The following is a 27,381-nucleotide window of genomic DNA, read 5'->3' on the forward strand; positions in this document are numbered from 1 at the left end:
GACAACATCGATGTACTGTGGAGACCTCACGCCCCACGTGTTGAGCAGTTCGGCGGTACGTCCACCCGGCCTCCCGCATGCCCACTATACGCCCTCGCTCAAAGTCCGTCAACTGCACATACGGTTCACGTCCACGCTGTCGCGGCATGCTACCAGTGTTAAAGACTGCGATGGAGCTCCGTATGCCACGGCAAACTGGCTGACACTGACGGCGGCGGTGCACAAATGCTGCGCAGCTAGCGCCATTCGACGGCCAACACCGCGGTTCCTGGTGTGTCCGCTGTGCCGTGCGTGTGTTCATTGCTTGTACAGCCCTCTCGCAGTGTCCGGAGCAAGTATGGTGGGTCTGACACACCTGTGTCAATGTGTTCTTTTTTCCATTTCCAGGAGTGTATATAATTTCTTTTACTTTTAGAGTATTTCTGTGTGCAGGTTTTTTACAGTTTTTAATTTAAGTTTTTTCTCAGTATTTATTTCGCGCTCCGACGTTCGATCCGTCAGTCGGCAAGAGTCAGGGAAAACAGGGCACCACTGAAGATGGCCAGCGCCACTCTCCACAAGACGCCAGCAACAAAAATATTTCATGGACCACCACCATATAAGAGTCACCAGCAGCTAAGTTTTACTTCTGATGTCAAAAAGAGACTGATTCGGTTCCTACTGTCCAACTGAAACATTCACCCGTTCTGTGTACTTCGTTGACGCACACTGGCGTCTCCTATACTCGACCGCGCAGAGTGGCCGCGCGGTTAGAAGCGCCATGTCACTGACTGCGCGGCTGTCCGCGTCGGAGGTTCGAGTCCTCCCTCGGCCATGGGTGCGTGTGTCGTCCTTAGCATAAGTTAGTTTAAGTAGTGTGTAAGTCTAGGGACCGATGACCTCAGTAGTTTGGTCCCTTAGAAATTCCCACACATTTGAACATCTCAACCTCGACGTTCATAAACAATTAAATTCTGATATTAAACTTTAGGGTGTGATAACACGATGAGTTAATTAGCCTGGCTGCAGCCTTTTTGTAGGAGTTTTGTCTCAAGGTTCACTTGTGCTGTCACTGTGTTGGCTGTACCAACCAATAATCAGCAGCTTTATCCATATTACGACGTTTATTAGTAAACACAGATCATAGAATTGTACACAGCTATTATTGTAAAATTTTTTTTTACTACTATGCTGGGCTCAAAAGAGCAAAGTATTATTATGGTATAACTTTCCAGCCGTTCATGCCAGCTTATGCTTCATAATGGTCATGTGACCGAAACGAGTAGCGAAGTGAATCGTGCAAAATAAAGGATATCTGAAGGTTCAACATTAATCTTAACAGTTATTTGCCTGATGAATGTCCCCAACTTCAAACACACATAAAATAATTTACAGCGCCTCGGCCATGTTTGTTCATTGGTGCCAACCTAACTTTGGAGGACAATCGCAAAAATACACGATTTGTCGGTCACATGATCACCTCACAGTTACGTGAACAGTCTGTGACGTCATTTAAACATCTATATGTAAGAATGGCTCTCCCCACCAGTTTAGGGCATGTCACGTCGCAACAACAAAGTATAAATATGTACTTCGTAGTGGGAGTAATCTGTCTTATGGCTACCAATGATTCAGTTTATGTTACTTTTAAGTATAAGAGCTTTTCCTTTGTATATTATAGTAATCGTAACGTATAATAATGTGTTAGCAACAATATTTGTCATCTATTCCACAAATCTTTCTGCCTTATTAATGAAATACAAACAGTGTAATTTTTACCAAATTTAAAACGACAGTGACATTATGTGTAAAATGTCTCATCTTATAGAAATTTTTCTGTTGATTCCAAAACCTGCCTTAGAGTTTGATAGTCTGTAATATTTACGATTTTATGGAGAAACAAAACTGGAGTCTACGGATAGGAGCGTGGGCGTCATGTTACAGAAGAATGCTGAAGGGTAGATCACATAACTAATGAGGAGATTCTGAATAGAATCGGGGAGAAAAATATTTTTGAGGCACAGCCTAGCAGAAGGGCTCGGATGATAGGACACATTCTGAGACATCAAGGGATCACCAATTTAGCAATGGAGGGACGTTTCAGAGGTAAAAATCGTAGAGCAAGAGTAAGAGATGAATACAGTAAGCAGATACAGAAGGATATAAGTTACACAAGTTATTTGGAGACGAAAAGGCTTGCAAAGGACAGAATAGCATGGCGATCTGCATCACACCAGTCTTCAGACTGAATTCCACAACAACAATGGAGAATTTAACATTGTGGTTGCTATTTTATCAATAATAACTCACGTGAAGCACTTAGGTTACAATTTATTGCTTAAAACATATTATTTCGGTGTGTAGCATTGGTCGAATAAACGTTACTTTTCAAAACGATCATTTAAATGAATTCTGTTGTTGTATCATAAATTCTCTTGTTGATACGTGACATAATTTTGGAATTAGCTAAAGGAATAGGTCTTCCATGAAACCAATGACCTTTTAGGATCTTCAGTCGTTATATATCCTCAAGTCATGGTAGCAAAATATGGCGAGCTAAATGTAACTGATTTCAACATTCGAAATACGGACTTCTTCATGAAGACTAAAATACAATTTCGGAAGAATTGTGTGCTATCTACGGAATCACCAAGCAATCAGAAGTGAAGTGCTATTACTACAAACATGTATTATGTATTACATTATAGAAATTACATATTATCAGCTAAGTCAATGAGTTTCTTGCTAGTGGTCGTGATCGACTTTGCTAAATAATCGATAGTCGAATATGAAAAGAAATCGCATGCTTTCTTTTCGAAATTATTTTGATGGCACTCAGTGAGAGCTTATGAATGCACAGCTACAGACGCTCTCGCCGTTTGAAAGCACACGTTTGAGTGAATGCTTCGGCTTCTCTCGGCATAACTCGTGTGTCATCGTACGCGCTATTACGCACGCATGTAGAGTTGCCGTCGGTACTGCAGCAGGCAGTCTCAGCAACTCCGTAGACTCTTATGCGCTTAAGCAACGTGTAACTGGGCTCTAGCAACACACGTTTCACTCAGCTCACGGATCGAGACCGTAGAAAAACGTCTCTTTATTTGAGTACTATAAACTTATCGATATAGTACGCCCTATGATTCTTAGTACGCTCTGCACGCACATTGATTTCTCAACACGTCCTGAATACAAAAGATAAGTGACTCATCTCCAGGAAAAGCTCGCGATCCCGGGCGGGAGATTCCATTCGCAGTAAATAATGTACAAAAGATGCAAGAATTAACACAGCTGATATAATAATCCCACTGAATAATGCATAATGAAAATTCTCAGAAAATAACTTACTTGGCAGTCGATTGTATATTTTCTGTATGGTCACACCGAGAGCTTCCCTGCCGAGAAAGGTTCTCGTGAAGTTTCCAAACGGGAGAATGGGTTCCACGTACGGCACTCCCTTGTTCTTCCAGTACTTGTACCTACTGGAGAACCACAAGTAGAGAGCGAGCACGGCCGCCGACAAAACGACGACCAAGTCGCCGATCCAGGAGTCCAGAAACAGCGCCATTTGCAGTCTGGAAAAAGCAAAAGAAGAAACGGCGTCAGCATCCAATAGAAATTTAGCAAGGGGTCCTTGGAGGCGGGCGCCGTGTTAGGTAAGCTTTCTACATTCTTCGGGGTTCACGACAAATGTAAATGAGTCTAAGTGTGTGTGTTTGTAAACTACATATAAACGAGGATCTAATTATGTTTATAGATGTGTGGAAACGCTGTGTGAAAAGCAAACCCTTGTTCTACACACCGTTCCCGTGCTGAAAGCTTTTCCTGCCCAAGTGAAAACGCACTGCTGGCAGTATTTTTTTAAAACTAACGTGGAAACCTCACCTACTAATAAATCAACAATAGCGCAAAAATACTAGCTGGCCAAATACGGGGATTGCACCTCGCCACTATTCTTCACGCATACGAAACCTTAATCCTCTGCTACGCCAGTGCTGCATGGGTATTCGTTCCACCCAACTTCTGTCAGTTCCTCGAAATACAGGGCTATTACAAATGATTGAAGCGATTTCATAAATTCACTGTAGCTCCATTCATGGACATATGGTCACGACACACTACAGATACGTAGAAAAACTCATAAAGTTTCGTTCGGCTGAAGCCGCACTTTAGGTTTCTGCCGCCAGAGCGCTCGAGAGCGCAGTGAGACAAAATGGCGACAGGAGCCGAGAAAGCGTATGTCGTGTTTGAAATGCACTCACATCAGTCAGTCATAACAGTGCAACGACACTTCAGGACGAAGTTCAACAAAGATCCACCAACTGCTAACTCCATTCGGCGATGGTATGCGCAGTTTAAAGCTTCTGGATGCCTCTGTAAGGGGAAATCAACGGGTCGGCCTGCAGTGAGCGAAGAAACGGTTGAACGCGTGCGGGCAAGTTTCACGCGTAGCCCGCGGAAGTCGACGAATAAAGCAAGCAGGGAGCTAAACGTACCACAGCCGACGGTTTGGAAAATCTTACGGAAAAGGCTAAAGCAGAAGCCTTACCGTTTACAATTGCTACAAGCCCTGACACCCGATGACAAAGTCAAACGCTTTGAATTTTCGGCGCGGTTGCAACAGCTCATGGAAGAGGATGCGTTCAGTGCGAAACTTGTTTTCAGTGATGAAGCAACATTTTTTCTTAATGGTGAAGTGAACAGACACAATGTGCGAATCTGGGCGGTAGAGAATCCTCACACATTCATGCAGCAAATTCGCAATTCACCAAAAGTTAACGTGTTTTGTGCAATCTCACGGTTTAAAGTTTACGGCCCCTTTTTCTTCTGTGAAAAAACCGTTACAGGACACATGTATCTGGACATGCTGGAAAATTGGCTCCTGCTACAACTGGAGACCGACAGCGCCGACTTCATCTTTCAACAGGATGGTGCTCCACCGCACTTCCATCATGATGTTCGGCATTTCTTAAACAGGAGATTGGAAATCCGATGGATCGGTCGTGGTGAAGATCATGATCAGCAATTCATGTCATGGCCTCCACGCTCTGCCGACTTAGCCCCGTGCGATTTCTTTCTGTGGGGTTATGTGAAAGATTCAGTGTTTAAACCTCCTCTACCAAGAAACGTGCCAGAACTGCGAGCTCGCATCAACGATGCTTTCGAACTCATTGATGGGGACACGCTGCGCCGAGTGTGGGAGGAACTTGATTATCAGCTTGATGTCTGCCGAATCACTAAAGGGGCACATATCGAACATTTGTGAATGCCTAAAAAAACTTTTTGAGTTTTTGTATGTGTGTGCAAAGCATTGTGAAAATATCTAAAATAATAAAGTTATTGTAGAGCTGCGAAATCGCTTCAATCATTTGTAATAACCCTGTACTTGGACGCCGTGCACTCCACCTCGCATTCCACGACCGTTCTTTTCTCTTACGTGGATCTTCTATCACTTCATCAAATTCCCATCACGACTCACTCACACCTCTGTACTCTGTACGCTAAACTCGATTCCAACAATCCTATGATGGCCCCCCTAATTTCCAATAAAAGTACGCTGCCGAGTCTGTACAGGCGCATTCTATCGTTTCAACATCCCTCAAATATAAACCTCCGTACATATTTTAAGATACCGCACACCGAGTTCCGCCAAGATCTCGGAAGGCTTGCATTGAGAACAAAAGGATGTAATACGATTAACAGCTAGCCAGCGATTGCTCATGGTAACAGCACCGCTAGCGACTGAATAAACCAGAAAAAGTGCTGGAACAGTGAAGTGCTGTGTATAAAAGATGTGTAAAAGATATATACATAATTATTCATCCTGTGTGTAGCGCAAATAAATATGCTCGTGTTTTATCGATTTAATAAATGTTTGTAATGTCTACGTTATCTCTTATCAATTACAGATACAATATTACCGACTGCCATCTCTCCCTACCTCTCTCACACTTCATCAAGCCTGCCCCTTCTATTTCCATCCTACACTACCACTCTCCTCTTCATTCGACTGTCTTCCTCACACGTAAGTCTCCTACTCCTTTTTTGTCTCCCCTCTATCCACCCAAAAATCAACCCTCACACCTACAATTACAAGCCAACTGACCTCTAAACCTATACGCATATCATACATCTAATGTTCCTGTCACCCAAATATGTTTCCGCTAGAGCAGTTACTTCATATTTTAATGAAAGTGCAGTGCTGCTTCTTAAGATCGTATTTTAAATATATTTTCATTCTGCCTTTTAGATTTTTTCATTTCTGTGATATGTCGAAAACTCTGCTCTAAAATGCACGCTATTTCAATCATATACGGTGCTGTGCGGTTCATGGCACCAGTCCCTTCCTTGTCCAGTTCCATGCGACGATGGAAGCCTAAATGCTATTGACTGATTAACGTGGCAGTAGTCGCAGAGTGAGCCAGGCGTGTGATTGATCCTGTATCTTTACCGCTCTTTCGAGATCGTTTCCGTAACTGCATCGTACCAGACGGAGCGGGCGGAGGATGGAAGCCCCGCGTTAAGCACGTTTTCCCTGGTCAGCGATCAGTCTGAAGCGTAACAGAGGCGGGCGAGTGAGCCGGGACTTACCCCAGTTCACTGCTAGTAGCGCCACGTCACCTTAATGCGTCTGCGCATAGCGCACAAGTACTGCACCACAATTAAGTATAAAATTAAAAGGCAAAATTTCTTTTTCAAACTTTGTAAACATATACTTTAATGTAATAACGTTTCAAATGTCAAGTCTTAAAGTAATTAAATCAATAGTTTTCATAATAATATAGTTTTAAGAAAAAATAAGTGGCGCTAAATAATAAAGATAGAAAGCCACAATTTGGTCATAATGTGCAAATGCATGTCAGAAACCAATGGTGCATGTTTCAATAGGACAGAATAAAAATTATTGTCAGAATCCACATTTTTAAGAAAAATTGAAGGCGCTAAATGTTAGACTTAGAAATGTAAAAATTTGTATGATGCTTCAGTTCAAGCTAACAATAATAAGTAAGAGACCACGTTAAGCTATCTCTAATGGTTTTCGAGTAATTTAATGAAAACCAGATTTGTAACTAAACCATGCCCATTTGTATGCTCATAAATTAAGGATAATTGCAGAATGTGGTGCCACACAACGTTGCACTACACAAAACTGGCGCTAATAGCATAAACACATAGGGAACACACAGCACACAGATATGTAAGTCCACGGTATTGGTGATACGTTGAGAAAACCGTCCCGAAACACATGTGCTACAAAACGCCACTGTTTCCTGCGCATGTACCCTGACATTAGTATGGGATATGATCACCGTGCACACGTACACAGGCCGCACAACTGGCTGGCATACTCTGGATCAGGTGGTCGAGCAGCTGCTGGGGTATAGCCTCCCATTCGTGCACCAGTGCCTGTCGGAGCTCCTGAAGTGTCCTAGGGGTTTGAAGACGTGCAGCTATACGTCGACAGAGAGTATCCCAGACGTGCTCGATGTGTAACACCTTCATGCCGATGTGCTCTTTGACCCTTTATTATTGTACATATACTTGCTTTTATCTTTATGTAAATTTATATGTACACGATGTACGAATTAATTTATTTTGCAGTATAATCAATTATGTATATTACGTAAATATCGATGAGTAATCGCTGAGGGAATATTAGGGAATCTTTAGGTTTTTGTCAACGAATAAGTATCGTTGGAGTAGCGGCGTGTGTGGACGGGGGAGGATGTTACGTCAGAGCCCGCGCTACACAGAGAGAGAGACCTCTGGTGTGAGACTTGGTGAAGTACGGACGCATGGATGGCGTGCACTGTACTGGAGGAGTGATTGTTTAGCAGCACGTGGCAAGTGATGAGCGCGGGCGGTGGAAATACTGGCTGCAGTAACATCAAGAACCCGCCACGCCAATATCATTGCCAGTAACTCCCGTGCTCGCTAATTATCATGGGAAGGAGCCAGCAGCAGTAACGTCGGCAGTAACTTCGTCACGGCGAGAATGGACTGAAGTACGATTGCTGCATCACAGCTTATTGTCAACTAGTTTTGTAACGGTGTTACTCAGCTTTGTGATGTTTTGCGAATGAATAATTACCATATTATAATCAAAACCGTTTACCCGTGATTTTCGTAAAATCATTCAGCAAGTAGGTTCCTGCCCTGTCCTATTCATACAATAATCCGAGTACCGTTTATGAAAAATAAAAATTGCAGTGCCAGTTAATTTTGCTTATGAACTAAATGATTCACTTAGATTAAAGATTTGAACTTAAAGCAGTCAGTAATTTCAGTCTCACTAACTTTAAATTTGAACTTTAATCTGAGGTGATCTATTTGTTGCAAATAGTAAATCAACTAATCAAATTAAAATGATTCCTGGCACTATGAACAAAAGCACTAACTAGAATTAATGAGTGAGTGAAAATATCAGTGATTATTGTAATTTATTGTTAGTAAAGTTCTGGTTCACATTTTTACTTGCAGTCGTGCTAAAGTATAATAATTACCTTTTGATACAGTAATTACCAATTTCTACTTCCCTGTTCAGAAGTCAATAGAGTTTCTTTTAATTATTTTTTTCCATTTTCCAAAATTCATATGGAAATAGTAGACGCTATTGTGAGGTGGCGCCATTGTCACTTACAACAGTAAGTAAGCATTAATCTATGTGTTATCTTGCGTGTTTTCAAAATTTCAACTCTATTAGCTAATGATATTTCGAGAGCAAACTATTTTCTTTCTCGCTTTATTACGTAAATGTTTCAGTTGTTTTTGGTAACGTGCAGCCCTCTGTTGCCGCGCGTGTTCGAGTAATTCTTGACACTGATTGGTCGGCTCATTAATTCACCTACCGAACAGAAATTTTGCCCAATTGGGCTGGCGACCGTGTTTCTTTTAGCTATAATTATTTCAGTAACTCTTATTACTCTGTTCCGATTCACGTGGTACCCAATCTCGTTGGCACAGTACGTGAATGATAGCACAAACCTTTCGAAGAACCATACTAAAAAGCATCTTGTTGTTAACCTCCCCCTCATTTATCGACTTTATATTGAATCTTTGGAACGATAGCCTTTTCAAAATTTTATTCCAATTGTTTAGGTACACGCTTACACGGTCATATATTTCTAACATTGTCGATAGAAGGGAAGGGATACGTTACAGATGGAGCTTAGGTCTGGGGAACAGGCAGGCCACTCCATTCTCCTGATATCTTCTGTTTCAAGGTACTCCTCCACGATGTCAGCTCGGTGGGGCGTGCATTATCACCCACCAGGAGGAAGGTGGGACCCACTGCACTCCTGAAAAGGCGGACATACTGGTGGAAAATGACGTCCCGATACACCTGACCTGTTACAGTTCCTCTGTCAAAGACATGCAGGGGTGTACGTACACCAATCATAATCCAACCCCACACCATCAAACTACGACCTCCATACAGGTCCCTTTCAAGGACATTAACGGGTTGGTATCTGGCTCCTGGTTCACGCAAGATGAAAACCTGATTCCTTGTTCACACCAGATGAAAACCCGGCGAGAATCACTGTTCAGACCATACCTGGAGTCGTCTGTGAACATAGCCTGGGACCACTGTTCCAATGACCACGTACTGTGTTCTTGACACCAGTCTTTACGGGCTCTCCTGTGACCAGGGGTCAGTGGAATGCACCTTACAGGTCTCTTGGCGAATAAACCATGTCTGTTCAGTCGTCTGTAGACTATGTGTCTGGACACAACTGTTCCAGTGGCTGCGGTAAGGTCCTGAGCAAGGCTACCTGCAGTACTCTGTGGTCTTCTGTGGGCACTGATGGTGAGATATCGGTCTTCTTGTGGTGTTGCACACTGTGGACGTCCGTACTGTAACGCCTGGACACGTTTCCTGTCTGCTGGAATCGTTGCCACAATCTTGAGATCACACTTTGTGGCACACGGAGGGCCTGTGCTACGACCTGCTGTGTTTGACCAGCCACCAGTCGCCCTAGTATTCTACCCCTCGTAACGTCACCAATATGTGTTCTTTGGGCCATTTTCAACACACAGTCACCATTAGCACGTCTGAAAACGTCTGCACACTTACTCGCTGCACCATACTCTGACATGCACCAACACACCTTTGCGTATGTGAACTGCTGTTATCGTCACTGTGCCACGACCTCAGGTCAAATCCACAGTGTGGTCATACCCCGAGGTGATTTAAACCCGCAAACCGCCCACCAGAGCGTTGTTTCACCATGTATCAGCATTATCCTTAATTTATGAGCATGCGTGTAGATTAAATACCTGTAATTATAATGCTCGAAAATTTTGTTTACATCACATGAGACAACTTATTATGCAATAGAGCTACAACAAATTTTAGGACCGAAATATTAATAACAACCAAAACAAGGTTTTTTTAAAGTTATAGTTCAGAGGTAACGATCTACCGTCAGTTCCACTCTACAAATTCTAGAAAGCAAATTTTTTATTCAAGTGGGCTGAAACTTTTTCTACCGCTTCTACTAACTTGCCTGAATGCACGTAAAAATTAAGAAGATTCTAAATTAACTCATAACTTTGATATTAAAGACTGTGTGTCCGAGAAAGCGGTCATTCAAGTGACTGCTGCCGTGTGCATAAGGCAGATGGCAGCATGTGTTCCATTGGTCAGCCACTGCAGCACTGCAGCCCGAGAGGCAGGAAGAGGTCCATCTCTATACCATCTCCTTTCCGAAGGTGGATTCCATCAACTCCCTCCGTTTATCCCTCCTATCAACTCTGATCCTCACCTCCCCCTCTGTCATTCTGTCCTTTTCGCGGGCTCCCTCTCCCCCCTTCCAACCTGTTTTTTCCCCACCGACCCTCTCTCTGACTCCCTTCTCTCCCCTGAGTCCTTTTGCTTTCCCCTCCACTGCCTTCCCCAATCCTTCTGCGTCCGCCCTGCCCCCCTTTTTTCTATGTCCTCTCCCTCCATTGCCCCCCCTTTTTTTCTTTTCCCCCTCATCTGTCCAGGTCCTCCTCACGCCCCCATCTGCGGCCGTGTCACCTCTATAGTTCTGTGTTAAGTGAATGTTCAGTGCCGTGCGTTCCCTGTTAGTGTTGCGAACAACCACCATACTGTCGCTAGTTGTGTTTTTTATCTCGGGCGAACAGAAACCAGACTGTCGCCGTGTTTTTTTAATTGTGACTGTCTGCCTACTGTGTGTCTTCATCCTCAGCGTCAACGCCGTGTTTTTATATTTTAAATTCCGTAACATACCGCCATTTTATAGTTTTTTTACAACGTCACCGTTTTATCACCCCACCCCCCTTCGGGCACGGGGGAATCGAAATGCAATAAAGGAAAATAAAAAAAATAGGAAGAGGTTCACTTCGGACTCAGCCACTGTAAGATCCGCGTCGGTCAAACGACGGCTTGGGCTCTGTCTCGGATGGCGTCAGAGAAGGACTATGACAAAACGCGTATTTTCTGTAATAGCTAATATCGAACACGCGAGGTCTGTACATCATCCTGGATGGCTTAGATTTGTAGTAAAGTATCTGTTAGTGTGCCGTCCGTGAATTCTACAAATTGGCGTGGCAAGTGGTGGCTCTTACTTCCACTTTTATGGTGAGTATTTATTTCGAACATTTATTTGAGTATTAGTAGTTAGACAATTTGCTGGGAATGTACCGTAGAGGTCACCTCTGAACTGATAACAATGCTGTTTACTATATAAAGATTTACGGTCAATTGAACATATTGACTTTCAAATTGTTGTGCTTGAGATACTGTAGTAAATATGTCTATGAAATGCAACTTTATACCTTCATTTAATATGATAGTCCTGGTACGGCTAAGCAGAAAGAGAATAGAAACATCTCTTTCAGTGAGCTGGACAAGAATGTGGACGTGCAGACTGGGAACTACGGTCAGTATGTTCTCCATCAGTTTCTGGCTGACCACAGAAATAGTTGCCAGGCTCGCGTGAGAAAGACGGCGAACTGCAAACACTAAGTACATAAACTAACAACTAAAAGTTATATAAATTTTACCCGCGGCCCCACAAGTCGGACGGGAACTTGGGGACTTTTATGTGAGGTGGATGTTGCAGCAGCTCATCGTAAACGTGGGCCGTAGATTTTTTAAGAACTTTCTCTTCATTATAGCTCTTTTCGAGGCACTAAAGGTAGATATACCTTGATTATAGATTATTCCGTAGCATGCTCTGGTGTTGAAAAAGAAACCAGAAACTATGAGAGAATCTTATATCCCCAATTTAAATATAAATTTTTATCTACACTCCTGGAAATTGAAATAAGAACACCGTGAATTCATTGTCCCAGGAAGGGGAAACTTTATTGACACATGCCTGGGGTCAGATACATCACATGATCACACTGACAGAACCACAGGCACATAGACACAGGCAACAGAGCATGCACAATGTCGGCACTAGTACAGTGTATATCCACCTTTCGCAGCAATGCAGGCTGCTATTCTCCCATGGAGACGATCGTAGAGATGCTGGATGTAGTCCTGTGGAACGGCTTGCCATGCCATTTCCACCTGGCGCCTCAGTTGGACCAGCGTTCGTGCTGGACGTGCAGACCACGTGAGACGACGCTTCATCCAGTCCCAAACATGCTCAATGGGGGACAGATCCGGAGATCTTGCTGGCCAGGGTAGTTGACTTACACCTTCTAGAGCACGTTGGGTGGCACGGGATACATGCGGACGCGCATTGTCCTGTTGGAACACCAAGTTCCCTTGCCGGTCTAGGAATGGTAGAACGATGGGTTCGATGACGGTTTGGATGTACCGTGCACTATTCAGTGTCCCCTCGACGATCACCAGTGGTGTACGGCCAGTGTAGGCGATCGCTCCCCACACCACGATGCCGGGTGTTGGCCCTGTGTGCCTCGGTCGTATGCAGTCCTGATTGTGGCGCTCACCTGCACGGCGCCAAACACGCATACGACCATCATTGGCACCAAGGCAGAAGCGACTCTCATCACTGAAGACGACACGTCTCCATTCGTCCCTCCATTCACGCCTGTCGCGACACCACTGGAGGCGAGCTGCACGATGTTGCGGCGTGAGCGGAAGACGGCCTAACCGTGTGCGGGACCGTAGCCCAGCTTCATGGAGACGGTTGCGAATGGTCCTCGCCGATACCCCAGGAGCAACAGTGTCCCTAATTTGCTGGGAAGTGGCGGTGCGGTCCCCTACGGTACTGCGTAGGATCCTACGGTCTTGGCGTGCGTCGCTGCGGTCCGGTCCCAGGTCGACGGGCACGTGCACCTTCCGCCGACCACTGGCGACAACATCGATGTACTGTGGAGACCTCACGCCCCACGTGTTGAGCAATTCGGCGGTACGTCCACCCGGCCTCCCGCATGCCCACTATACGCCCTCGCTCAAAGTCCGTCAACTGCACATACGGTTCACGTCCACGCTGTCGCGGCATGCTACCAGTGTTAAAGACTGCGATTGAGCTCCGTATGCCACGGCAAACTGGCTGACACTGACGGCGGCGGTGCACAAATGCTGCGCAGCTAGCGCCATTCGACGGCCAACACCGCGGTTCCTGGTGTGTCCGCTGTGCCGTGCGTGTGATCATTGCTTGTACAGCCCTCTCGCAGTGTCCGGAGCAAGTATGGTGGGTCTGACACACCGGTGTCAATGTGTTCTTTTTTCTATTTCCAGGAGTGTATATCTACATCATTGTCTACAAGAGTTGTATGTAATTCACACTTAAGTGCTTGGCAGAGAGTTCGTTGAACGACCTCCAGACTATTTCTCTACCGTTCCACTCTCAAAGAATGCACAGGATAAACGAACACCTTTTCGTGCGAATTCTGATTTCTCTTATTTTATTGCGATGATCATTTTTTCCATCCAAGTGGACGGAAAAAAAATATTTTCGCATTCGGTGGAGAAAGATGGTGATTTAAATTTCGTGAAAAGGTCTTGCCGCATCGAAACACGTCCTGTTTTAATGATTGCTATTCCATCTCGCCTATCAGATCCGTGACACTTTCTCCCCTATTTCGCGACTACACAAAACGAACTGCCGTACACTGAAATTTTCCCATGCTCTCAGTCAGCCTTCTCTGAAGCGGATCGCACACAATGCAGAAGAGGACGGACAGGCGTAGTGTAAGCATTCTCTTTAGTAGTCGTTCAAATGGTTCAAATGGCTCTGAGCACTATGGGACTTAACAGCTACGGTCATCAGTCCCCTAGAACTTAGAACTACTTAAACCTAACTAACCTAAGGACATCACACAACACCCAGTCATCACGAGGCAGAGAAAATCCCTGACCCCGCCGGGAATCGAATCCGGGCACTGCGGACTCTCTTTAGTAGTCGTGTTGCCTCTTCTAAGCATTCTGTCAATAAAACGCAGTCTTTTGTTCGCCTTCCCCACAACATTATTTATGTGATCTTTCCGATTTAAATTGTTCATAATTGTAATCCCCAGGTATTTAATTTAGTTTACAGCCTTTAAATTTGTGCGATTTATCGTGCAACCGAAATTTAATGCATTTGTTTTAGCGCTAATGTTGATGACTTCACACCTTTCATTATTCAGAGCCATTTACAACCTTTCGCTTCATCGAGACGCAGTAATAACAGTATCATCTATAAACACTCTTGGGGGACTGCTCAGATTATCTCCTAAATCGTTTATATCGATTAGGAAAAGCAGAGGGCCTATAACACTCCCTTGGCGAACATGAGACATTACTAATTCGGTGTTTTTTCGTCACTTACTATGAGTGGGGGAAATCATGAATAAAGTCACAGAAGTGAAATGATACTCCATTCAAAAGCCTTCTGGAAAACTAGAAATATTGAATCAGTTTTAGTTCCTTTGTTCACAGCACTCATTACTTCGTGTGAACAAAGCGGTAGTTGTGTTTCGGACGAACGATACTTTCTGAATCTGTACGCTCTGTGTGTCGAAAGATCTTGGTCAAATTACATCGCTAATAACTTTAAAGAAAGCAGAATTTACAAAAATAAAAACAAAAAAATAAATAAAAAAATAAAAAAATTAAAAAGAATCGTACTGTAGATGAAATGTCTCACTCTCATAAATCGATCATCTCCACCAACCAACCGTCTGTACTAGCAGTCTTGGATTTTCCCTGACCGTAAGGAAAACTGAAAGAAAGGTAGGGCTTTCGGGCGAACGGTTGCATAACCACTAAACACTTCACATGAGGATACGAAGCGTACAGTTGGCAGCGAAGTTCGGCTGGGTGGAATATAAACACGACAGCCACCGACCATTGCCGCAAGTGGACTGTGCGACCTCGCTGCGGAGTCCGAAAGAGCTCGCACTGCTACTACCCCTGTCTATGAGTGACTGCGAAGATGTTTTTACGTTTGGACACGTGTGTCTATACGTAATTATCCATAATTTCAAAGGCACTTCGAGGAACCCATTGAAGATGCGTGATACAAATTGCTGAAATAGGGAAACACATCGTTCTGTTAAACGATATCCGAATAAAAGTTAGAAAATAATTGGCACTCGATATTTTTTTCGTGTTGTTCCTCATATGACAAGTACGCTTTACTTATCTACAGCGATCTAAAAATTGCAAGCACTGTTTTTATCAGGAGTGGAAGGGAAAGCCGAAAATGATAAGAGCGATAAAAAAGCATACGCCGCATCGGTCTATCTCACAATAATTACAGATAATGTGTGAAGCTCTTTGTCACTGCTGATGTGTTTAAAATGTGCCGTGAAAAATGTTTATGTCAGTGCCAGAGTTGGCGTTGTTTAGATGCACAGATTCAGGGCTATTATAAAAAAAAAATGGTTCAAATGGCTCTGAGCACTATGGGACATAACTTCTGAGGTCATCAGTCCCCTAGAACTTAGAACTTCTTAAACCTAACTAACCTAAGGACATCACACACATCCATGCCCGAGGCAGGATTCGAACCTGCGACCGTAGTGGTTGCGCGGTTCCAGACTGTAGCGCTTAGAACCGCTCGGCCACCCTGGCCGGCTATTATAAAAGATTCATTCATTTTCATAGCTACATATTTTCCCAACTATTATATGTGCAGTTATGATCGATGCATAAATAGAACTGTAAACTCACCGTGTCTACATTTTGCACTCCACAAATATTCTATGAGTGCCCCTCTTCTCACACGACACTTGTCCATACCTCATGTAGCAACATGTTGTCGATGGTCATCGCAGACCATTGACGCTCCCTTGAGTGTCCTTGGCAGTGGAGGAACCTAAACACGGTCCTTCATATACCGGCAAAGGAAAAAGTCACAAGGCATTAGGTCGGGTGAAGGGAAGAGATTCACATCATTCCAATTCAGCGATGTGGAAATTCGTCGTTTAGGTAGCAACGAACGTTGGTGCTCCAGCGAAGTGGTTCTCCGTCTTGCTCGAAAATGAAATACTTGGATTCAGCAGTCGGTTGTGTAAACAATCACATCTGCAGCATATCAAGATAAGAGGTATCTGACCTAGTCTTCTGATTGAAAATCGGCTCAGACAGCTTCGTTTGTGACATTGCCCAGCAAACATCAACCTTCGGCCCATTCTCGTTCATGGGCCACAGTTTCACGATTATGTTTCGTGTCCCATATGTTTATAGAGAAAACAGTGCCCCTAAACTGTCGATACGAACACAAAGCGTTCTGTTTATATGGCGTTTTTTCCGTAATTCCTTTTGAATGTAAACTGATGTGTTCAACAGTTAAACATCTCACATTTTCAGCACACAAAAGCTTTTTTCTTGCTCTGAGGCCATTCTCTGATGGTATTATTTCGTAACGCCAAATGGTGGGCACAATACAGACTCAGAACGTTTACGGTTGTATTCATGCATCAGTCATACACTATGTGATCAAAAGTATCCGGACACCTCCAAAAACATACGTTTTTCATATTAGGTGCATTGTACTCCATATCAGCGACCTCAGAAGTTATTACATATCGTGAGGGAACAGAATGGGGCGCTCTGCGTAACTCACAGGCTTCGAACGTGCTCAGGTGATTGGGTGCCACTTGTATTATACGTCTGTACGCGAGATTACCACACTCCTAAAGATCTCTAGGTCCACTGTTTCCGATGTGATAGTCAAGTGGAAACGTGAAGGGACACAAAGCACAAAAGTGTAAAGGACTGCCTCGTCTGTTGACTGACAGTTACCGCCGACAGTTGAAGAGGACGTCGTGTGTAACAGGCTGACTTCTATCCAGACCATCATTCAGTAATTCCAAACTGCATCAGGATTCACTGCAAGTACTATGACAGTTATGCGCGAGGTGAGAAAACTTGGATTTCGTGGTCGAGCGGCTAGTCATAACTCACACATCACGCCGGTAAATGCCAAACGACGCCTCGCTTGTTGTAAGGCGCTTAAACATTGGCCGACTGAACAGTCGAAAAACGTTGTGTAGAGTGACGCATACGATGGCAGGGTGTGGGTATGGCGAATGCCCGGTGAAAGTCATCTGCCAGCGCGTGTAGCGCTAACAGTAAAAGTCGGAGGCGATAGTGTTATTGTGTGGTCGTGATTTCCATGGAGGGGGCTTGCACCCCTTGTTGTTTTGCCTAGTGCTATCACAGCACACGCCTACATTGATGTTTTAAACACATTCTTGCTTCCCACTGTGGAAGAGCAATTCGGGGATGGCGACTGCATCTTTCAACAGGGTCGAGCACCAGTTCATAATACACGGCCTGTCGCGGTGTGGTTACACGTCAATAACATCCCTGTAATGGACTGGCCTGCACAGAGCCCTGATCTGAATCCTACAGAACGCCTTTGGGATGTTTTGGGACGCCGACATCGTGGCTGGCTTCACCGACTGAAATCGATACCTCTTCTCAGTGCAGCATTCCTTGAGGAACGGGCTGCTATTACCCAAGAAATCTTCCAGCACTTGATTGAATGTATCCCTCCGAGAGTGGAAGTTATCATCAAGGCTAATGGTGGGCCAACACCATATTGTATTCAAGCATTACCGATGGGGGGCGCCACGAACTTGTAAGCCATTTTCAGCCAGGTGTCCGGATACTTTTGATCACATATGTTGTTGTTGTGGTCTTCAGTCCTGAGACTGGTTTGATGCAGCTCTCCATGCTACTCTATCCTATGCAAGCTTCTTCATCTCCCAGTATCTACTGCAACCTACATCCTTCTGAATCTGCTTAGTGTATTCATCTCTTGGTCTCCCTCTACGATTTTTACCCTCCACACTGCCCTCCAAAGCTAAATTTGTGATCCCTTGATGCCTCAAAACATGTCCTACCAACCGATCCCTTCTTCTAGTCAAGTTGTGCCACAAACTTCTCTTCTCCCCAATCCTATTCAATACCTCCTCATTAGTTACGTGATCTACCCACCTTATCTTCAGCATTCTTCTGTAGCACCACATTTCGAAAGCTTCTATTCTCTTCTTGTCCAAACTAGTTATCGTCCATGTTTCACTTCCATACATGGCTACACTCCATACAAATACTTTCAGAAACGATTTCCTGACACTTAAATCTATACTCGATGTTAACAAAGTCCTCTTCTTGAGAAACGCTTTCCTTGCCATTGCCAGTCTACATTTTATATCCTCTCTACTTCGACCATCATCGGTTATTTTACTCCCTAAATAGCAAAACTCCTTTACTACTTTAAGTGTCTCATTTCCTAATCTAATTCCCTCAGCATCACCCGACTTAATTTGACTACATTCCATTATCCTCGTTTTGCTTTTGTTGATGTTCATCTTATATCCTCCTTTCAAGACACTGTCCATTCCGTTCAACTGCTCTTCCAAATCCTTTGCTGTCTCTGACAGAATTACAATGTCATCGGCGAACCTCAAAGTTTTTACTTCTTCTCCATGAATTTTAATACCTATTCCGAATTTTTCTTTTGTTTCCTTTACTGCTTGCTCAATATACAGATTGAATAACATCGGGGAGAGGCTACAACCCTGTCTTACTCCTTTCCCAACCACTGCTTCCCTTTCATGCCCCTCGACTCTTATAACTGCCATCTGGTTTCTGTACAAACTGTAAATAGCCTTTCGCTCCCTGTATTTTACCCCAGCCACCTTCAGAATTTGAAAGAGAGTATTCCAGTTAACATTGTCAAAAGCTTTCTCTAAGTCTACAAATGCTAGAAATGTAGGTGTGCCTTTTCTTAATCTTTCTTCTAAGATAAGTCGTAAGGTCAGTATTGCCTCACGTGTTCCAACATTTCTACGGAATCCAAACTGATCTTCCCCGAGGTCGGCTTCTACCAGTTTTTCCATTCGTCTGTAAAGAATTCGCGTAAGTATTTTGCAGCTGTGACTTATTAAACTGATAGTTCGGTAATTTTCACATCTGTCAACACCTGCTTTCTTTGGGTTTGGAATTATTATATTCTTCTTGAAGTCTGAGGGTATTTCGCCTGTCTCGTACATCGTGCTCACCAGATGGTACAGTTTTGTCATGACTGGCTCTCCCGAGGCCATCAGTAGTTCAAATGGAATGTTGTCTACTCCCGGGGCCTTGTTTCGACTCAGGTCTTTCAGTGCTCTGTCAAACTCTTCACGCAGTATCTTATCTCCCATTTCGTCTTCATCTACATCCTCTTCCATTTCCATAATATTGTCCTCAAGTACATCGCCCTTGTATAAACCCTCTATATACTTCGGAAAATAAACAGCTTTGAAAACGAATGTATCATTTATAGTAACTCTGTATTCTTCTCAGAAGAATCAGATCGCTCCTTGAAAAAATATGTGCCTGAGCTTCAGAGAACTATGTTTTGCCATCGTATTCTTTTCACAGATTTATCAGTTGAGACATTATGCATGTCTATTAATATAGTTCCATCACGCTAAACAGCTATAGTTGTTCAAGGTAGTCAATGTCATTTCAGCATTCCAGATATGCACCTACTGTGAATATAGCCAATTTGTGAACTAAAATAAGAACTGGAGCGTCACTTACAGTCTCAGGAGCCCGATTTCGTTATTGAAAATTTACTAAATCCTGTTAAATAATTCTTTAACGAAGTTGGAGTCGTCTGTCACGACTAGACGTGCGCAGTAAACAAAAATAATGACGGATCTGATTGATCCGTCTATATGAATTCAGGCTGCCCATTAAGTTGTTGTTTACAAATGTCCAAAGAGATTTCAGCACTGTTGTACCACCGTCACTGGGTACCTTTACTCACTTCTTATTTTATGCACTACTGGTTTCTGCTGCACTCTCTTTACATTATTGCATAATTGTTGCTTGTCATCTGCAAAGGGAACTGCTCTCGCAAATTACACTTCTGAACATCACATAACACGGTGATTATGTCACCCATAAACAACAGTTATTTGCTTAGTAGGCAAATCTGAATTCCTATAGTGTAGCCTGCAAGCACGGCTGTTATTAGAGTTCAAAGCAAACTGAATCTTCCATCTCTCTTCAACTATGAGCCCAAGGAGTCGATAATTTAATTCCTGAATAACGCCATTGCTTCCAGTGCGTTTTGTGTAACAACCGGTCTGGCGGAATACGGAACCGCAACCTCTATCATCTTGTTTATGAGGTTCTTTCACAGTAGGAGAGCATCTGCTGCGATCTTGAATGGTTACGTTGTTGGGTCTGTTAGAGCCAATAACGTTTGTAAAGCGGGACGGAAAGATGGACTGAAGATTAATTACGGTTGAACTTCATCTCAACGTCGAAGTCATCAGTGAAGGAATACTAGCTCAGAATGAGGGCTTCAGATGATTTAGGAAAACCTCATGCAACCTGAATCTGAATTCGCATTACTATGATGCTGCAACGCACATAAAGCTTTTCATTACGTCTGGAAAATCATGATTTTGCACAATAACTGTATGTCATTTTACTGAAACTCTAACTCCCAGTGAAACAGCAGACCATCCTCATGCTTCTAAAAGAGCGTAATAGGCACAATGATCAAAAATAGTTGTCCATGAAAATCAGACTTGTAGGCCAAACACCAGTGTCATAGGTATGAACTTTTTTTAACCAAGTCTTAACATGCTATAATTCCTATGTAAAAACAAAGTACCCCCTTTATGTTATGAAAATGTAACTAATATTTAAGAATATATTTATTATCAACGTTAATTCACAAAATTTCCGTATATAGTCTAGTTGTAAAGCTTGCAATTACTGTGAATCTAGAATTAGAACATAAAGAAGAGACACTAAATGGACCAGACACGCAATTATGACCTATATCAAGAGTTCACAGTCTTCGTTATAATAATTATCATGAAGGACGTTCTGTGGCTTGAGGAACAGATTAAACTGACGATACATTGTAAAGTATGGACATCGTACACGATGTGGACACTAAACTATGTTGTAAATCCCAGATAACAATGGAGCACTGCAGAGCAACAAAATTATGCTTTGTGCCCTGGGCCCATATAGAAATGAATATCTGAGAATTCGGCGAGACAGATTTTCGTGAATGTTCATGTATGGATAAAGCTGGTTTTCCATAAGTTCAACAAATGTCAGGTTCATGCATATATGTTACAATTTCAAAATCGGTGACGGTTACCTTTGGGCACTTAGGGTTCTCGGCGCCTCAATTGTTGAGGTGATGTTCTGCCACCATACACACCACTGACGATAAGAAGTTATGTGGAGTTTTGCGGAAGGCGATGTCTTCTGGACTTTCTACAAAAAGTGTGGTGATGAGTTCCGATATCAACGTGATCATCCAGAGTCATAGACGGGCTCAAAGATGGTGTATTGTATTACTAAAACCGGGTCAATATAAACAAACCAGTAAATACGGGTGATGGTCTTATTGTTATGACGCTAAAAATAATATAATACGGCAAATTTTAACAATCTTGCATCTTAGCTATAGTACTTGAAACGAAGAAGATGGATGTGAGAATTGTGATACGGAAGGCGAGTGGCCGATTACGGTTTATTGGGAGAGTTTTAGGAAAGTGTAGTTCATCTGTGAAGGAGACTGCATGTAAGATGCTTGTGCGACCTATTCTTGAGTACTGCTTGAGAGTTTGGAATCCACACCAGTCCGAAGCAATTCAGAGGCGGGCTGCAAGATTTTTTACCGTTAGGTCCGAATAACACGCCGGTAGGTTAGAACAACACGCAAGTGTTACAGAGATGCTTTCGGATCTCAGATGGGAATCCCTGGAACGAAGGCAACGTTCCTTTCGAGGAACCCTACTGAGAAAATATGGAGCACAGGCATTTTAAGCTGCCTACAGAGCGATCCTGCAGCCGCCAACATATATTTCGCGTAAGGACCACGATGATAAGATACGAGAAAATAGGGTAAAGGGTACCCTCCGCCAAGCACCGTACGGTGGCTTGTGGAGTGTGTATGTAGATACAGATGTAGATGAAGCGTTTGAGGTGAGATATTGCAGAAGGGTGCTGAAAAATAAGATGAAAAATGGGGAGTTGACGAGGAACGGAATATGTGTGGAAAATACTAACTTTGAGGAGGGAGAGGATGATAGGATATGTTTCGAGACGTTCGGGAATAGCTACCACATTATTAGAGTTACCCGAAGATGGAAAAAAAATGTAGGAAATGCCAGAAATTAATGTAACAAATAATTGAGGAGAGACTTAGAGGTTTGCCGAGGAGAGAAAATAATGGCAAGCTCCATCAAACCAGTCAGAAGACCAATAAAAATAAGGTGTAAACAGAATAAAAACGGCAGCACAGGTGACACAAGTAACATACTGATACAGAGCGTGAAGGACAATAAAAGAAACTGCTGACCTGTAACGTTAAGGTTCCTCGGTGTTTCCCCCTACGCAAAGCCAGAAGGAAAGCAGTTTCTACCACAGGTAGCTAGTAGGCTGCAATCGTCAGGACCCGAACTGCCTCCGAAGCTGTCAGAAGTCGGTGTGTGAGGAAACTGCAGCCGCGTCGCTACGACGCCATATATAAGCCACTGAGCACGCGTCGCGGGCTGTGACGCGTCAGACGCACACTGAGATAAAGGCGGCACACCCAGGTCAGCTTCCTACACAACTTATCTCTGGCCAACGAGGAGAATCTGTGATAAACACATTATCTCACATTTCGTTGCGTCATTACTATTTTGCCTTCAGCTTCGAGACTGATATGATGCAGTTCTGTCCAGTGCAAAACTCCTCGACTCTGTGTAACTATGGCAAGCTATAACCACGAGCAGACACGGAGGAAGTTCGACTGCGACTCTGGCCCAAATATCGGTTTTATTCACTGACAGTTAGTTTCAAACATGACGCGGAACCAGACCCAGAAAAACTATTTACTAACAAACTACGGCAGTCGAAGCCTATGCACAGACAAAAAATGGCTCTGAGCACTATGGTACTTAACATCTGATGTCATCAGTCGCCTAGAACTTAGAACTACTTAAACCTAACTAACCTAAGGACATCACACACATCCATGCCCGAGGCAGGATTCGAACCTGCGGCCACAGCAGCAGCGCGGTTGCGGGCTGAAGCGTCTAGAACCGCTGCACAGGCAACTTACATTCATTTCAACATTCTAGCTGTAGTGAAGCCTTGGTCGCATCTAGGATTTTCTCCTACACCTCCCTCTCTTAGCAATCTGACTATTCTTTGATGCCTCAGGATGTGTCATTCCAACAGACCCCTTCTTCTGGTCAAGTTGTGTCCTTAATTTTGTTTTCTTTCTAGTTCAGCCGATGTCCTTCATTAGTTATATCACCTACACCATCCTCTCAAAAGGAATGTAAGTAAAGTAATTGACGCTAGCTTGAAATAACTTCCTACTGATCGACAATAATCTCACGGAAAGTACTAAGTGCCAGATATAGAATCACACATGAAGTTTTCTGCAGAAGGACTCAGCTGTATTCAGTGACGTAATAAGTCTTGGAACATTCAGAATGTTTGTAGTTGCCATAGTAATTTATTTCTTCTCGAGTTTAGTATCCTGAACGGGTACAATTCTCTGCTATACTTTGAATAATACAGTGGTGATACAAGTTGCTGGAGAATCTAGTTGATTCGTCAATGCTACTGCAACTTTTCGGCTAAAGCTGAAACCTCGTTAAAGTCATTAATCTCCCGCTATGAATCTGCTGGAATCCGTCGATTGGTATGACAGCATAGTTAAAACTAGATGGTAGGTCCTCAAGTAGAGTTCATTAATACATTCAGAAAAGAACAATAGTATTCTTCAAAATAAAACTGACCAAGTCTGCAGGTGCCTGCTACTAATCCAATTTGCATTAATCCGGACGATCTATAGGACATCCCAATGCTTCGTAGAAAGGAATAAAGGTTCAGATAAAAGTAATCATCAACACGTTCCTTTTTGCATATAAATCAGTTTTTATTCTTCAAACAATACTTTCCCAACAATAATTCGAATAAATCTAACAGTGATTCGTTAATATTAATGACCTAAACTTTCGTGAGATAAAAATTTTCGCCATGGCGGTTTACAACAATGTCTTGATTTTACAAAGAATCTCTCTGTAACACATCAGCTCTGTTCTCTGCATTTCGGTTCTCGCAGAAATGCGTCCGCTGCATTCCAGCGTGCTATTAACACTGGTAATTCTCAGGATACTAGTAATGCAGCGAGTCTAAGAGCGCTTAGCGTATTCGCAGGCATTTGTCTTTGATTTTAAATGTTCTTGATGGGATTTGTCTTAATATCGTGTCAGTCCAACATTTGCCTGGCGTAATGCAGCGACTATACGTGGCATGGATTCAACAAGTCGTTGTATGTTCCCTGCAGAAATATTAAGCCACGCTGCCTCTATAGCCGTCCATAATGGCGAAACTGTTGCCAGTGCAGAATTTTGTGCACGAACTGACCTCCCGATTATGTCCCATAAATGTTCGATAGAATCATGTCTGACGATCTGAATGGGCAAATCATACTCTATAATTGTTGAGAATGTTCCTCAAACCAGTCGCGAACAACTGTGGTTCGGTGACATGACGCACTGTCGTCCATAAAAATTTCATGGTTGTTTGGGAACATAAAGTAAATGGATGGCTGTAAATGGTCTCGATGTAGCCGAACATAACCATTTCCAGTTAATGATCGTTTCAAAAAAATGGTTCAAATGGCTCTGAGCACTATGGGACTCAACATCTTAGGTCATAAGTCCCCTAGAACTTAGAACTACTTAAACCTAACTAACCTAAGAACATCACACACACCCATGCTCGAGGCAGGATTCGAACCTGCGACCGTAGCAGTCCCGCGGTTCCGGACTGCAGCGCCAGAACCGCTAGACCATGATCGTTTCAGTTGGACCAGGAGACACAGTCTGGTGCATGTAGAATTTTAGAACATTTTTTTTTCTCGCGTATCATTTCATTTCTGGAAACCCAGAATCTACTCTGTAGGAATCAACATGGATTCCGGAAACAGCGATCGTGTGAGACCCAAATCGCTTTATTTGTTCATGAGACCTAGAAAATATTAGATACAGGCTCCCAGGTAGATGCCATTTTCCTTGACTTCCGGAAGACGTTCGATACAGTTCCGCACTGTCGGCTGATGAAAAAAGTAAGAGCCTACGTAATATCAGACCAGCTGTGTGGCTGGATTGAAGAGTTTTTAGCAAACAGAACACAGCATGTTGTTATCAATAGAGAGACGTCTACGGACGTTAAAGTAACCTCTGGCGTGCCACAGGGGAGTGTTATGGGACCTTTGCTCTTCACAGTATACATATATAAATGACCTAGTAGATAGTGTCGGTTCCATGCGGCTTCTCGCGGATGATGCCGTAGTATACAGAAAAGTTGTAGCATTAGAAAATTGCAGTGCAATGCAGGAAGATCTGCAGCGGATAGGCACTTGGTGCAGGGAGTGGCACTTAACGTAGACAGATGTAATGTATTGCGAATACATAGAAAGAAGGATCCTTTACTGTGTGATTATATGATAGCGGAACAAGCACTGGTAGCAGTTACTTCTGTAAAATATCTGGGACTATGCATACGGAACGATTTGAAGTGGAATGATCATATAAAATTAGTTGTTGGTAAGACGGGTGCCAAGTTGAGATTCATTGAGAGAGTCCTTAGAAAATGTAGTCCGTCAACAAAGGAGGTGGCTTACAAAACACTCGTTCGACCTATACTTGAGTATTGCTCGTCAGTGTGGGATCTGTACCAAGTCGGGTTCACAGAGGAGATAGAGAAGATCCAAGGAAGAGCGGCGCGTTTCGTCACAGGGTCATTTGGTAACCGTGATAGCGTTACGGAGATGTTTAGCAATCTCAAGTGGCAGACTCTGCAAGTGAGGCGCTCTATATCGGGGTTTAGCTTGCTGTCCAGATTTCGAGAGGGTGCGTTTCTGGATGAGGTATCGAATATATTGCTTCCCCCTACTTATACCTCCCGAGGAGATCACGAGTGTAAAATTAGAGAGATTCGAGAGCGTACGGAGGCTTTCCGGCAGTCGTTCTTCCCGCTAACCATACGCGCCTGGAACAGGAAAGGGAGGTAATGACAGTGGCACGTAAAGTGCCCTCCGCCACACACCGTTGGGTGGCTTGCCTAGTATAAATGTAGATGAAGATGTAGAACTCACATCATATGGAGCCACCACCAGCTTGCACAGTGTCTTGTTGACAACCTGTGTCCATAGCTTCGTGGGTCTGCGCCTCACTCGAATCCTACCATCTCCGCTTACGTCGTACGCCCAACATTATTTCACGCAATGTTGCTTGTCTGTTAGCACTGACAACTCTACTTAAACACTGCTGCTTTCGGTAGTTAGCCGAAAGCCTTCGGCCACCGCTCTGTCCGTGGTGAGAGGTAATGTCTGAAATTCGATATTCTCAGCATGTCTTGACACTCTAGATCTTGGAATGTTCACTTCCCTAACAACTTCCGAAATGGAATGTCCCACGCCTCTAGCTACAACTACCATTCCGTGTTCAAAGTCTGTTAATTATCAACGTGCGGCCATCGTCACGTCAGGAACCTTTCCCCATGAAAGATGTGTGTGCAAATGAGAGCTCCGACAATGCTCTGCCCTTTTGTGCCTTGCGACACGATATTACCGTCATCTGTATATGTGCATATCACTATCCCATGACATTTGTCGCCTCAGTGTAACATACTGTGCTCTTTGATGAAAAAGTTTCACAGCTGATGCACCACCAACTTCCGAACTCCTAAGGGAATCAGAAATCGGTGAGTAGGGGTTTAACGGGCGAGGGTCGTTGTGGTGCGGCGCGCCGGGTAGCTCGGTATTTGCGTCTGATGCAAAGCGTGTCTGATTAGTAGTACTGTGGTAGGTGATGGACGTATTTAGTAGCAGCTGTGTGGACTTGTGATTGTATCTGTTAGTTGAAGAAATGAGCAAGGATGAATATGATATGTACAACGAAAGCGAAAGGAATCTATATTTTTAGTAATGTGACTGATTTTAAAGAGACGAAGTA

General features: G+C 43.5%; 1 protein-coding gene across 1 annotated transcript in view; it reads right to left on the bottom strand.

Annotated features, from left to right (window-relative positions):
• The window catches only part of LOC126176889 (cytochrome P450 6k1-like), a 69,049-nt gene extending 46,149 nt beyond the window's left edge, over positions 1-22,900 (bottom strand). Inside the window, exons 1-2 of the mRNA XM_049924091.1 lie at positions 22,722-22,900; positions 3,325-3,551 (exon numbers count right to left, since the gene is read on the bottom strand). Coding sequence (XP_049780048.1) covers positions 3,325-3,544 — 220 coding nt within the window. The 5' untranslated portion in view covers positions 3,545-3,551; positions 22,722-22,900. The remainder of the gene's footprint in view (positions 1-3,324; positions 3,552-22,721) is intronic.
• Positions 22,901-27,381: the final 4,481 nt, after the last annotated feature.

Source organism: Schistocerca cancellata, chromosome 3 (genome assembly GCF_023864275.1).
Source record: "Schistocerca cancellata isolate TAMUIC-IGC-003103 chromosome 3, iqSchCanc2.1, whole genome shotgun sequence".
Taxonomy (NCBI): domain Eukaryota; kingdom Metazoa; phylum Arthropoda; class Insecta; order Orthoptera; family Acrididae; genus Schistocerca; species Schistocerca cancellata.